The sequence below is a fragment of the Triticum aestivum genome, chromosome 7A (genome assembly GCF_018294505.1).
Source record: "Triticum aestivum cultivar Chinese Spring chromosome 7A, IWGSC CS RefSeq v2.1, whole genome shotgun sequence".
Classification (NCBI taxonomy): domain Eukaryota; kingdom Viridiplantae; phylum Streptophyta; class Magnoliopsida; order Poales; family Poaceae; genus Triticum; species Triticum aestivum.
Window position 1 is genome coordinate 683783669 of NC_057812.1, and position 10882 is coordinate 683794550.

Genomic DNA, 10882 nt, shown 5'->3' on the forward strand with positions numbered 1-10882 from the left:
AATCATGATCCCATTGTGTAGCAAACTCAGCAAAGAAGGAATTCTGCCCAACCGATCTGAAAATCAGTTTAGCTAGCATACTATGTACACGTACCTGACAAAAACATGCCTAACAATTTCGTCATTATTACCTCCAACGTACCTGATCGCCCAATCTCACCATCGACGAATTCAAAACTGGCGGCAACTAAACTTTAGGACAAGACCACAAGTCACGAGTCTTCGGTCGTCCCCCTCCTCTCCTATATATAAGCAGGGCCCGCATTCTGAATCTGCATCTCAGCCATGGCATCTATTTCGAAGCTTCTGCTTCTCCTGCTGTGCACCTACCACACTCTCGTTGCTCACGCAGGAGATGACCTTCGCAGCTACAAGCCCGTTGGCTCTCCGGAATCTGCCACCGTCAACTGCTCCCAGCCCAAAGGTACGGTGCAATTCCACTTACTTACTACTGACTACTTTGTACTAGTATATCTTTTGTGCACATTTATAATCGTGGTCTGGTTGCTTCAGCCGCGACTCCATCGTCCGGTGGTGTCACGGTGCCGTTGCACCACCGGCACGGCCCGTGCTCACGCCTGCCCTCCACGAAGGCGCCAACCTGGGAGGAGATACTCAGGCATGACCAGCTCCGAGCGGCCTACGTCACACGAAAGTTCTCCGGCGTCAAGGGCGGCGCCGGAGACGTCGAGCAATCGGACGTCACCCTGCCGACCAGACTGGGCACCTCCATGAGCACGTTGGAGTACGTGATCAACGTCGGCATCGGCTCGCCGGCCGTGACCCAGACCATGTCCATCGACACCGGCAGCGACGTGTCGTGGGTGCAGTGCAAGCCGTGTTCCCAGTGCCACTCCCAGGCGAACCCGCTCTTTGACCCCAGCTCGTCCAGCACCTACTCCCCGTTCTCCTGCAGCTCCGCCGCCTGCGCGCAGGTCAGCCAGGACGGGCAGGGCAACGGCTGCTCCGGCTCCCAGTGCCAGTACATCGTCACCTACGGGGACCAATCGAGCACGGCCGGGACCTACAGCTCCGACACCCTCGTGCTGGGCTCCACCGCCGTCAAAAACTTCCAGTTCGGGTGCAGCCAGTCCAACTCGGGCCTCCTTCTGACGCAACAAACCGCGGGGCTCATGGGGCTGGGCGGCGGCGCAGAGTCTCTCGTGTCCCAGACTGCGGGGACCTTGGGCAGGGCCTTCTCCTACTGCCTCCCGCCGAATCCAGGCTCGCGCGGGTTCCTCACTCTCGGCGCACCAACTTCCACTTCCGGCTTCGTCACGACGCCCATGTACAGGAACCGCCGGGCGCCGACGTTCTACGCCGTGCGCCTTGAGGCCATCCGGGTGGGAGGCAGGCAGCTCAACATACCCGCCTCCGTCTTCTCCGCCGTCTCCATCGTCGACTCCGGCACCATCATCACGCGGCTGCCGCCCACCGCCTACTCGGCGCTGGCCTCCGCGTTCAAGGCCGGCATGAAGCGCTACCCGACCACCGGGGGCTCCGACACGTGCTTCGACTTCAGCGGCCAGTCCAACATCAGCGTGCCCAGCGTCGCGCTCGTGTTCTCCGGGGGCGCCATCGTCAACCTCGCCTTTGACGGGATCATTCAGGACGGCTGCCTCGCCTTCACGGACAGCGGCGATGACCGCTCCATCGGCATCATCGGCAACGTGCAGCAGCGGACGTTTGAGGTGCTGTACGACGTCGGCGGCGGCTCCTTCGGGTTCAAGGCAGGCGCATGCTGATCGATCGGCGCGCACAAGGATCTCAATCTCGACTGTGCCGTCTGCATGAACTCAAGTGGAGCCAAACTGGCCGTCAACTATATATACTTCTTCGATTTCAATTAGTACTTTTCTGATTGCAACATATGCAACCGTACAATCAAATTACCACCAAACAATTGTAATATTATCATCACAATATACAAATAAATGCCACTTCTCGTCTATTTTGTACTCCCTCCATTTTTATATACTCTGCATATTAGATTTGACTAGCAAGATGCCCCTGCGTTGCACGGAACATCAAGATACATTTGTATGAGTAGTTTATCTTCTGGAAAAAAAGAATGAACATTGGAAGGCCATATTTGTAAATGTGGAGAAGGGTGTGGGTATCTTTTTGCAAAATTGTCATAGTTTACTACCTATCCGTCAGATATAAATCAGACGGCCTATATTGCAGGATGGCAGGCACACCATCATCACCAACTCTGTTTTTTATAAGAGAAGAGAGACTAATGTCAAACTTTGTAAAGTTTGACTAAGTTTATAGAAAACAATATAAATATATACTATAACAAATCTATATGATGTGAAAGTAAATGAAACAATGAATCTAATGATATTTATTTGTTTTTTTAGAATCGCGCCTTAACCCCTTTCCATTACATTCATAACGGAAATACATAGTTCAGTGACCAAAGACCCAACATCACACCGGCACAAGGAAACTAGAAAGGGGGAGGCGAGTCCAAAGCATCACTGGAAAACCCAGTGACACCATCGATCACGCTAGCCTCTAGGACCTAAACATAAAGGCTGAATCCAAAAGGAAACCCGCAACAGTTCGTAATCTCCAAGGCTCACAAACGAGCAGGAAGACACTCGCGCAGGAGTGAGACAACTATCCTGGCAAAAGTAAATCCGAAGCATCGGAGAGAGCATCGGTCCATCGCTGAATTGGTTGGAGCCGCACAGATTCTCATCATTGTCGAAGCATTGGACCTGAGCATCTTGGCTCCGCGCTCCATGGCCTCCCGGTCATCACTAGCCATCAAACCTGTCTAGTATGTAAAAAAAACCACAAGCAGCACACACCACATTAAATGGAGTCTTAAGCATTTTTTGTTCAAAAGTAGCCTGGTTATGACAGTTCCAGATTGCCCAGCAAACGGCTGCCAAACCAAAGGTATAAAACTTAGCCCCATCAGGAAGGAATATGTAACACCAGGAGAAATACTGCCAGCTATTGTTCGGGCAAAGAGATGTGCCGAACACACACCCAACCGTCCTCCAAACCACCCGAGCAACATGACAGGTGAAAAAAAGATGTTGCGAAGTTTCAACATCTCTGCAGAACGAGCATCTAGGATTGCCTGCCCAATTTTGCCTCTTCATGACTTCTCGCGTCAGAATCGCGTCTTGAAACAATTACCAAAGAAATATTTGGATTTTGAGGGGAATCTTAGCTTTCCAGATCCACCTGTAATCACACCCAGCCAGGTGTCTTTCCAAATAGGTGTAGACTGATTTGGTCGAAAACTTACTTTTTTGGCCCAAAGACCAGCTAATCTGATCAGATTCACCAGATAAATGCCAGCAGTTAACCACCCTAACAAGATCGTTCCACTGATCCGTAAGGGGAGGATGTAGGTTTCTTCTAAAGAGATCATTGCCCTCGAAGTTTCTAAACTCAGCAAGAGTGATTTCCTGATAATTGCATATGCTGAATAAGGCCGGAAATTGGTCTCGCAAAGGAGCATCACCTCTGATAGGGTCATTCCATACTCTGGCCATATTCCCAGAGTTCAAAATCACTTTTCTTCCTGCCAAATATACCTCCTTTACTTTCATAATAGCTTTCCAGATGGGGGAATCCCCAAATTTACTTTGCACCGAGGGTACCGTATCATTTCTGAAATATTTAGCACGGATCATGTCCTGCTGAAGGCCTTGTTGAGTTTCCAGTTTCTACCACCACTTGGTGAGGAGACTAATATTCTGTCTATGTAGATCTTTAACTCCTAATCCTCCTTTGTTCTTAGATCTACAGATTCTAGACCACTTGACCAAGTGATATCTTCTACGACCATCATTCTCTTGCCAAAAAAACTTTTTTCTATGCTTTTCTAATTTTTCAATGATCTTCTTAGGAAGCATAAACATAGACATGTAGTAGAAGATGATACTAGTAAGGGAGGAGTTGAGTAGGGTCAGTCTTCCCCCTGAAGACGCTGCATTACCAATCCAGGATTCACAACATCTGAGGAATTTATCATCCACAAAGCTCCAGTCTAAAGCACGGAGTATAGAATAGCTCACAGGCACCCCTAAATATTTCATAGGGAAGTGACCAATCTGGAAATTGAAGAGATCAGAGTAGAAAGTTAGTATGTCATCATTTCCCCCTATATATACATAAGATGTCGCTCTTCAGGAAATTTATTTTAAGCCGAGACATGAGTTCAAAGATATATAGCAAGAGCTTTAAATTGACCGCAGCTTCTTTATCATGCTCAAAGAAAATGACAGTATCGTCTGCATACTAGAGGATAGCCACCCCCCCCCCCATTAATTAGGTCTGGGGCCAGACCTGTCAGCATTTTTTCTTTTTGAGCATTAAGGATCATTTTGGATAGGGCTTCCACAACCATATTGAACAAAAAATGTGAGTACGGCCAGACCTTGCCGCATCCCTTTGTAACTTTGGAAATAAGGAACTTTTTCATTATTCAACTAATGCTAATAGTCCCATTATTAAGGATTTTCTGGACCGAGCCACACCACACAGGGCCAAAGCCCCCATTCCTATGACACTCAAGAAGGAAATCCCAATTGATTTTATTGTAGGCTTTTTTGATGTCTAGTTTCAGAACCACACCAACTCTTTTTTTTCACTGCGTGTGGTGAAGAATTTCATGCAGGGTCAAAATGCCATCCATAATGTTTCTATGCTTTATGAAGGCGTTTTGATGTTTGCTGATGAGAATATCAGCAAAAATAGCCACTCTGTTGTCCAAAACTTTAGTGATAAGTTTGTATGGGCAACGGAGAAGGCAAATCGGTCTATATTGTTGGATTTTCTTAGCTCCATTCATTTTGGGGATAAGGGTGATCACCCCATAACTCAGGCGAGCAACATCTAAAGTGTTGTCGTGAAAAGCATCAAACAAGCGCATAATATCATTTTTAACAAAGTCCCAGCAGTGTTTATAAAACTCAGCTGGTATGTTATCCGGGCCAGGAGCTCGGTTGCTATTCCTGCCAAAAACAGTTTTTTTCACTTCTTCTTCTTTTGTGAATTTGCCGGTGAGGAGAATGTTGTCATGATCAGTGAGTTTTTCATTCTTAGCCCACATATTAGGGGATAAGTGAAAGAGATTTCCTCTAGCAGGGCCAAACAGATCCTTGTAGTAAGCTGTGGCATGAGCTAAAAGGTTGGTGGTCCCCTCAATCACAACGTCCCCATCCGTGAAAGATTGAATGGTGTTCTTTCTCTTTTTGCCATTCGCCACTCTATGATAAAAGGCTGTATTAAGATCACCTTTTAAAAGCCATCGCCCATTCGATTGTTGTAGCCAGTACAACTCTTCGTTATTAAGAATCTCACTGAGCTCTATTTGTAAGGAGGTTTTCCTCTCATACACATCAGGGTCGAGAGGTCCTTCCTCTTCTATACGTTCAATTTCTTCCAATTCCAATTTGATCTCTTTCTTTCTTTTTCTAACATGGCCAAAGACATTCGAACCCCACCCTTTAAAAGTATTTTTTGAACCATTTCAATTTGATATTAAGGATATCAATAGGATCATCAGCCCGGACTGGTTGTTCCCAGATCTTTTTGGCAGTGGGGTAGAAGTTTTCATCTCGCAGCCAGCTGAGCTCAAATCTGAACTCATGTTGGTGGGACGTATCCATTTTCTTCGTTCCCGAGGACAGGAGGAGTGGGTTGTGGTCGGAAACATCTCTAACCAATTTACGAACTGTAACCAAAGGGAACAAGTCCTCCCAATCAAAACTCATCAAAATTCTATCAAGTTTCTCCAGGGTGGGGTGGTTTTGATTATTAGTCCATGTGTATTTGCCCCCTCCCATGTATATCTCCTGAAGGCTTAGTGAATCTATGATGGAGTTGAACTTATCCATATAAGGGGATCGGTTCATGGTTTTGTTCTTCTCATAGTTTTCTCTAATGATATTGAAATCACCACCCACTATATAGGGGACTTGCGTGTGAGCACACATCAAGGCTAAATCCACAAGGAAGTCATCTTAAGGTTAACATCATAGAGGTTGGCTTGCAAGCAAAACCTACCAGGAATCCAGGAGACAACTTCTAAGGTTTCTCTCTTAATACCACAAAGGATACCACCTGCCTTACCGATACATGGAACCCAATTCCAATCAAATCTATCCACAGGGTCTATTTTCCTAAGACATTAAGGAGGAAAGCTTTTCTTCATAGTCTCTTGAAGGCAAATGAAATCTAGGGAATGATCTTTAATCATGTCAGAGAAACAGGTACTCATTCCTCTTTTACCTGCTCCCCTGCAATTCCAAAAGATGCCATTCATTTGATAACATTAGATTTTTCCCCATTTGGCATTCCTACCAGGAGGCAAGGTAGGGCTACCACTGCATTTTTCAGGATTTTTCTTACCTTTTTGACTCCTAGTTATTGGTCTAGATATGACAGCATTAACCTTTCTTTCTTTTTTCTTTCTAGACCGAACTATAGTAAAGGGTTCCTCATCCATCTCATTCTCCTCACTCCATATCATGTCCAAGGGGGTCTGGTCTCCTTTCCCATTAGTCAATAGTAGAATATTATTATTGTCACCCTTACTATCTTCCTTTTCATCTAAGGAATCTCTATTTCTGGCTCTTTCCAGTTCTAATATATCAATATTAGCAAAATCAGAATTTGGAATATCTACACCCATCTTAATAGCTCTAAGAATGAGAACAGGATCAGACAAAGCATCAAAGGAGTTAGGTTTCGTTGTGTTACCTTCCATGTTCCTCTTTTTTGCCGCAGCCGTAGCCTTGTCCTCCACTCGCTCCAGTTTATTCTGCACATTCCTCAAACTGAAGCGCAGATTCTCCTCAGTGACTAAAGGGGGAGTGGGAATCACCTTAGCATTCATCTCAGGGGACTCCACCATGTACTCACTGGTCACTTTCAGCGCCGAATCATGTTGGCCCACCATTTCCACAACCTGTGGAGAGGATTTGACCACATCAGAATAGGTTTTCACTGCCTCTTTATAACCAGAATTAAACTTCATCAAGGTTTGTTGGAAAGGTGAACTTACTTTTTCTTTCTCTCCCTGCTCCTGATCATATGCCATGGTTTCAATGAGAAGAGTAGTATGCAGAGAGTCATCAGACTCCATACTTCCTGTGACTCCCGAATCGTGTCAGGCACTTCTCGTTGGCGAATGGGGAGAGATTCCCCCCCCCCCCAAGCCCAGTTGAAGAGCTGCCCATCTGAGCTCCAGGAGTCACATCCTGCATAGGTCTTTTAGGGTTTCCTCTATCAGGGTTAGGAGACACCTTTATCCCATTTCTTCATGGTTTGGATCCCTAACCAGCACCTGCTCCACCTCATAGAAAAAAAATCATAGAAATGCCCCCTAGAACTGCCTCAGCTACCCCAGGTATAGCATCAGCATTCCTGCATCCTAGTTTCACACAGACAGAAGCAGGACGATGCAAAGTTGCAGCATCAATCTCCAGGGGAACCCCCACCAGCGAGGCAACAAAAGCTATATTTCTCTCACTTCTCTTATCTAGAGGTACATTGATCACTTTCACCCAAGCAGTTTCCATAACTCCCTTCGATCCCACAGCTGATGACCAATGGGTGGCATGTATAACAGCCCCACTTGTTTTCAGACTAACAGTACCCACATAGCAGATTTGAGCAACACCTCAAGGATTAGAAAATCGAACCACGAACACCCCAGGACCAATGGCATGGGCTGAGTAGCGCCATCCTGTGGCAAGGTAGTCAGATAAATCTAACTCCATCTGCCTGGTCGACGTTTCACCCTCAACAATGGTCACAACAATATTATTGGATCTCTCCTTAAGCTGATTGGCTGTGCAAGAATCATGGATGTAGTAAAACCCCAACCCCTTAGATTGAAATGCACACATCAGAGCAATACACTCCCAAGGAAGAAATGTCATGCAAACTGAAGCCAGATGCCCTAATTTGTTACGTCGCTCACAAAAAACTTGAGGACATCGAGCAGGAGGATGTTCATTCGACTTGCATATGGGGTAGGGGATAGGATAGGCACCTGAGGGATATTCTGTTTGCCATGTGGGCGGCGGATCGGGGATGAAGTCTGGTGCCCGCTCCCTGAGTCCTCCGATGCCATCGCCGAGCGCTTCTTCTCCACCCAGAAACCTCCATCCTGGGGATCATGGCACCTTGGCGCCGCCGCCACATCCCAGCCAGAGGTATCGTCCGAAGCAGAGGCAAGGTTGGATGAGGCAGAGATGGTGCGGTCGCCGTCGCCCTCGCTTCGCTTTCAGGAGTACTTGCTCTTGTCGCCGCCACGGCCGTTTCCGCGGCCGGCGTTCCTTCCCGCGCGGCGTCCACGCCGCGCCCTGGCGGCCCGCATCCACGCCTTGATGCCACTCCCCTAGTACTCGCGCCCCACATCAGCCGCCATGGGAGGTGAGGCAGCCACCTCCGCGAAGGATCGAGGGTCTCCGCCTACCTTGCCTCTCCACCACCCCCAATCCCTAGTAGATCTCGATCTAGTTTTTTTTTTCCGCCGTCCAGAGGTGGGTGAGTACGGAGTCTAGGTCAAGCAGCGGGCGAGGCTGAGATTTTATACCCTCACCGCGTGCCCGTGGACGAGAATGGATGCCTGGATGCGCACCCACGTGTCGCACATCCGCCATGGATGGGTGGGGGCGGGAGGTCGGGCTCGTGTCGTACCGCACCTGGTCCTCCGTGCACCGCCCCACGTTGCTTCCATGTACCGCGCCTGGCCGTCTCGCTTCCTCCATCGTACCCCCTGCCGGCGAGCCCGCCACGCCGATCGATCTCGGATCTTCGTGAAATAGCAGGGGAATGAGACCACGTCCCCAATGTCGATGGATTCGCTATCGCGAAGGTAGCGTGCATCCACGATGGCGCCATGCTCGTCCAGGAGTACGAGCCGCAACGCCCCTCGCCGGAGAATGACCTCCTCGTCGGCGAATCGGGGAGAGCCCGTCATGAGGTCGGCGGCGAAGGAGACTCGCCATCGCACGTCTCGGTTGTCACGGTCCATCCAATTTAGCAAATGAATTGCCTAGAGAAGGCAAAGAAACAATGCATTCCATATTGGATGACTTTGTCAAAGTTTTTAATGGTTGACTTTGATGAAAGCTAATATGCGGACTAAATAAAACCGGAGGGAGTATGAGCACGGGGAATATGGGTACCACCCCAGTTCGTAAGAGACTTCCATCTTTTGGTGATCGAGGTACACCTCATGCATGCATTAGAAGAACTCTTTCAAAAAAATTTGGGAAAGTCCAATGGCCATATATTACAATACCAAATCTTTATTGTACCTCAAAAGAAGTGGTGAACTTTCGCAAGGCATCCCCAAAAGAAAAAATAAATTACAAATGACATCATCTTCATCCTGCATGCGCGGGTAGTGGGCTCTGTAAAACCCTAATACCATTGTCTCACATTTGGTTGCTTTCTCTCCCTTAGATAATACCATTGTCACACATTTGGTTCCTATCTCTCCCTTAGATGCTCAGCGATTAGTTCAATCCCCTGTAACTTATATTAAAGAATGTCTAAATGAGTCTTCCACGTCACAAGTATTGCACATACATGATGTTGTGTGCCATTTCTTATGTGCTAGAACAGCGTGTGTGGGTAACGGATGATGAATCTGCCTCCACAAAAGTACCTTGAGCTTTGAGGGTACTCTTACTTTCCAAAGTCCATTCCATAAGTTTTCTTGGCTGGCCGGTGAGCTTGACCTTCACTCACGCCAAAGTCCAATCACTCAGTGGTCCCTACGAAGTACCTGACGCATGCGTGGTGCCTTCTATGTCCTCACTCTCGCACGTACATGAAGCCAGGGAGAAAAAGTCCCCGCCTTTATTTTCTCTTTGACAACTTCAATCATTCATACCTCTTAAACTATAATTTTGTTTTTGAAATACTTTATATATTTGAACTCCAGGCACCAAGACCTTTAGAATAAGATCAATCCTGAATATATTTCAAACATGTTTAAAAGCAACGTATCAATCCCCTTATTTCACTTATTCTATTTCAGTTTGGGAAACTGCTTAAAACAAGACCATTGAGTGAAATCTGGTTTTCAATATATTAAATTATTCTCTTGAAATTAGTGAAACCTGTTTTTTGAAAACTAGTGGGAAAAAATAGTCAAAATATTTATTTAGATGAATGGACTTTATTTAATGAGTGAAATCAATTTTTGAAATGAGTGAAATCTGCTTATCCAAAGGAGTGAAATCCGTCTTTTTATTTAAATGAGTGAATTCTTAAATTTTGGTTAAATCAATTTCTTAAAATGAATGAAATACATTCTTCTAATTGACTATAATGAGTTTTTTCAAATGAGTGAAATCTGTTTTTCCGATAAATGAGGGAAATCAGGTTTTCTAAAACCTAAGAGCATCTCCAATAGATGGTCCAAAATTTGGCGGTCCAAAATCGGAGACGTAAAATTTGGACCGCGAAAAAGAGCGTTTTGGAGCTCCTAAAAAAGCTCAACTCCAACAGATGGTCCAAATTGATGGTCCAAAAGAGTAACTCCAACAGATGGTCCAAAATGAAGATGTAAAATCGCCTTGATCGTCTTCTTCAACCTCGGGACGTCGGCCGCCTTCGTCAAATCCGTCGCCATCAAGCTCTCCCAACCTTCCCGAGCGCGCCAACCTCCCCGTGATGAGCTCCTCTCCCAATCTCCCTATTTTCCCCCTTTGATCGGTGTCGTTTGCCACCGCTCCCGTGCTCGTTCGTGGTCGCCATGGCCGGAGCCCGAGCTCCCCTGTACGTGCTCCTTTGCCGGCCAGCAACGACGGAGGCGGGCAGCAGCCGACGCGAACACCACGAGCAAAGGCACAGGCACGCTGCACGGGCCAGCAGCGACGGCAGC

General features: G+C 47.1%; 2 protein-coding genes across 3 annotated transcripts; one reads left to right on the forward strand and one right to left on the reverse strand.

The window, feature by feature from the left end:
• The first annotated feature begins 284 nt into the window (after positions 1-284).
• Positions 285-1951, forward strand: LOC123149303 (aspartyl protease family protein At5g10770). The gene is made up of 2 exons (XM_044568933.1): positions 285-424; positions 514-1951. The coding sequence occupies exons 1-2, from the start codon at positions 286-288 to the stop codon at positions 1743-1745; spliced, it is 1371 nt and encodes a 456-aa protein (XP_044424868.1). The 5' UTR covers position 285; the 3' UTR covers positions 1746-1951.
• A 425-nt stretch (positions 1952-2376) lies between these two features.
• On the reverse strand, positions 2377-8519 carry LOC123154735 (uncharacterized). 2 transcript variants are annotated; one of them, XM_044573382.1, is made up of 4 exons: positions 7040-8519; positions 6860-6943; positions 6736-6796; positions 2377-2788 (listed from the first exon to the last, which is right to left on the reverse strand). In XM_044573382.1, exons 1-4 carry the CDS (start codon positions 7118-7120, stop codon positions 2772-2774), a joined length of 243 nt encoding a protein of 80 aa, XP_044429317.1. In that variant the 5' UTR covers positions 7121-8519; the 3' UTR covers positions 2377-2771. The 2 variants fall into 2 exon arrangements, with proteins under 2 accessions (XP_044429317.1, XP_044429316.1); XM_044573381.1 differs by having other exon boundaries at positions 6736-6943.
• Positions 8520-10882: the final 2363 nt, after the last annotated feature.

Bases quoted from the DNA above. Each gene is read 5' to 3' on its own strand.
- LOC123149303 (XM_044568933.1), top strand. From the start codon at position 286: ATGGCATCTATTTCGAAGCTTCTGCTTCTCCTGCTGTGCACCTACCAC. The intron at 425-513 runs GTACGGTGCAAT...TGGTTGCTTCAG, and splicing joins CAACTGCTCCCAGCCCAAAG to CCGCGACTCCATCGTCCGGT.
- LOC123154735 (XM_044573381.1), bottom strand. From the start codon at position 7,120: ATGGAGTCTGATGACTCTCTGCATACTACTCTTCTCATTGAAACCATG. The intron at 6,944-7,039 runs GTAAGTTCACCT...TCCTCTCCACAG, and splicing joins AGCAGGGAGAGAAAGAAAAA to GTTGTGGAAATGGTGGGCCA.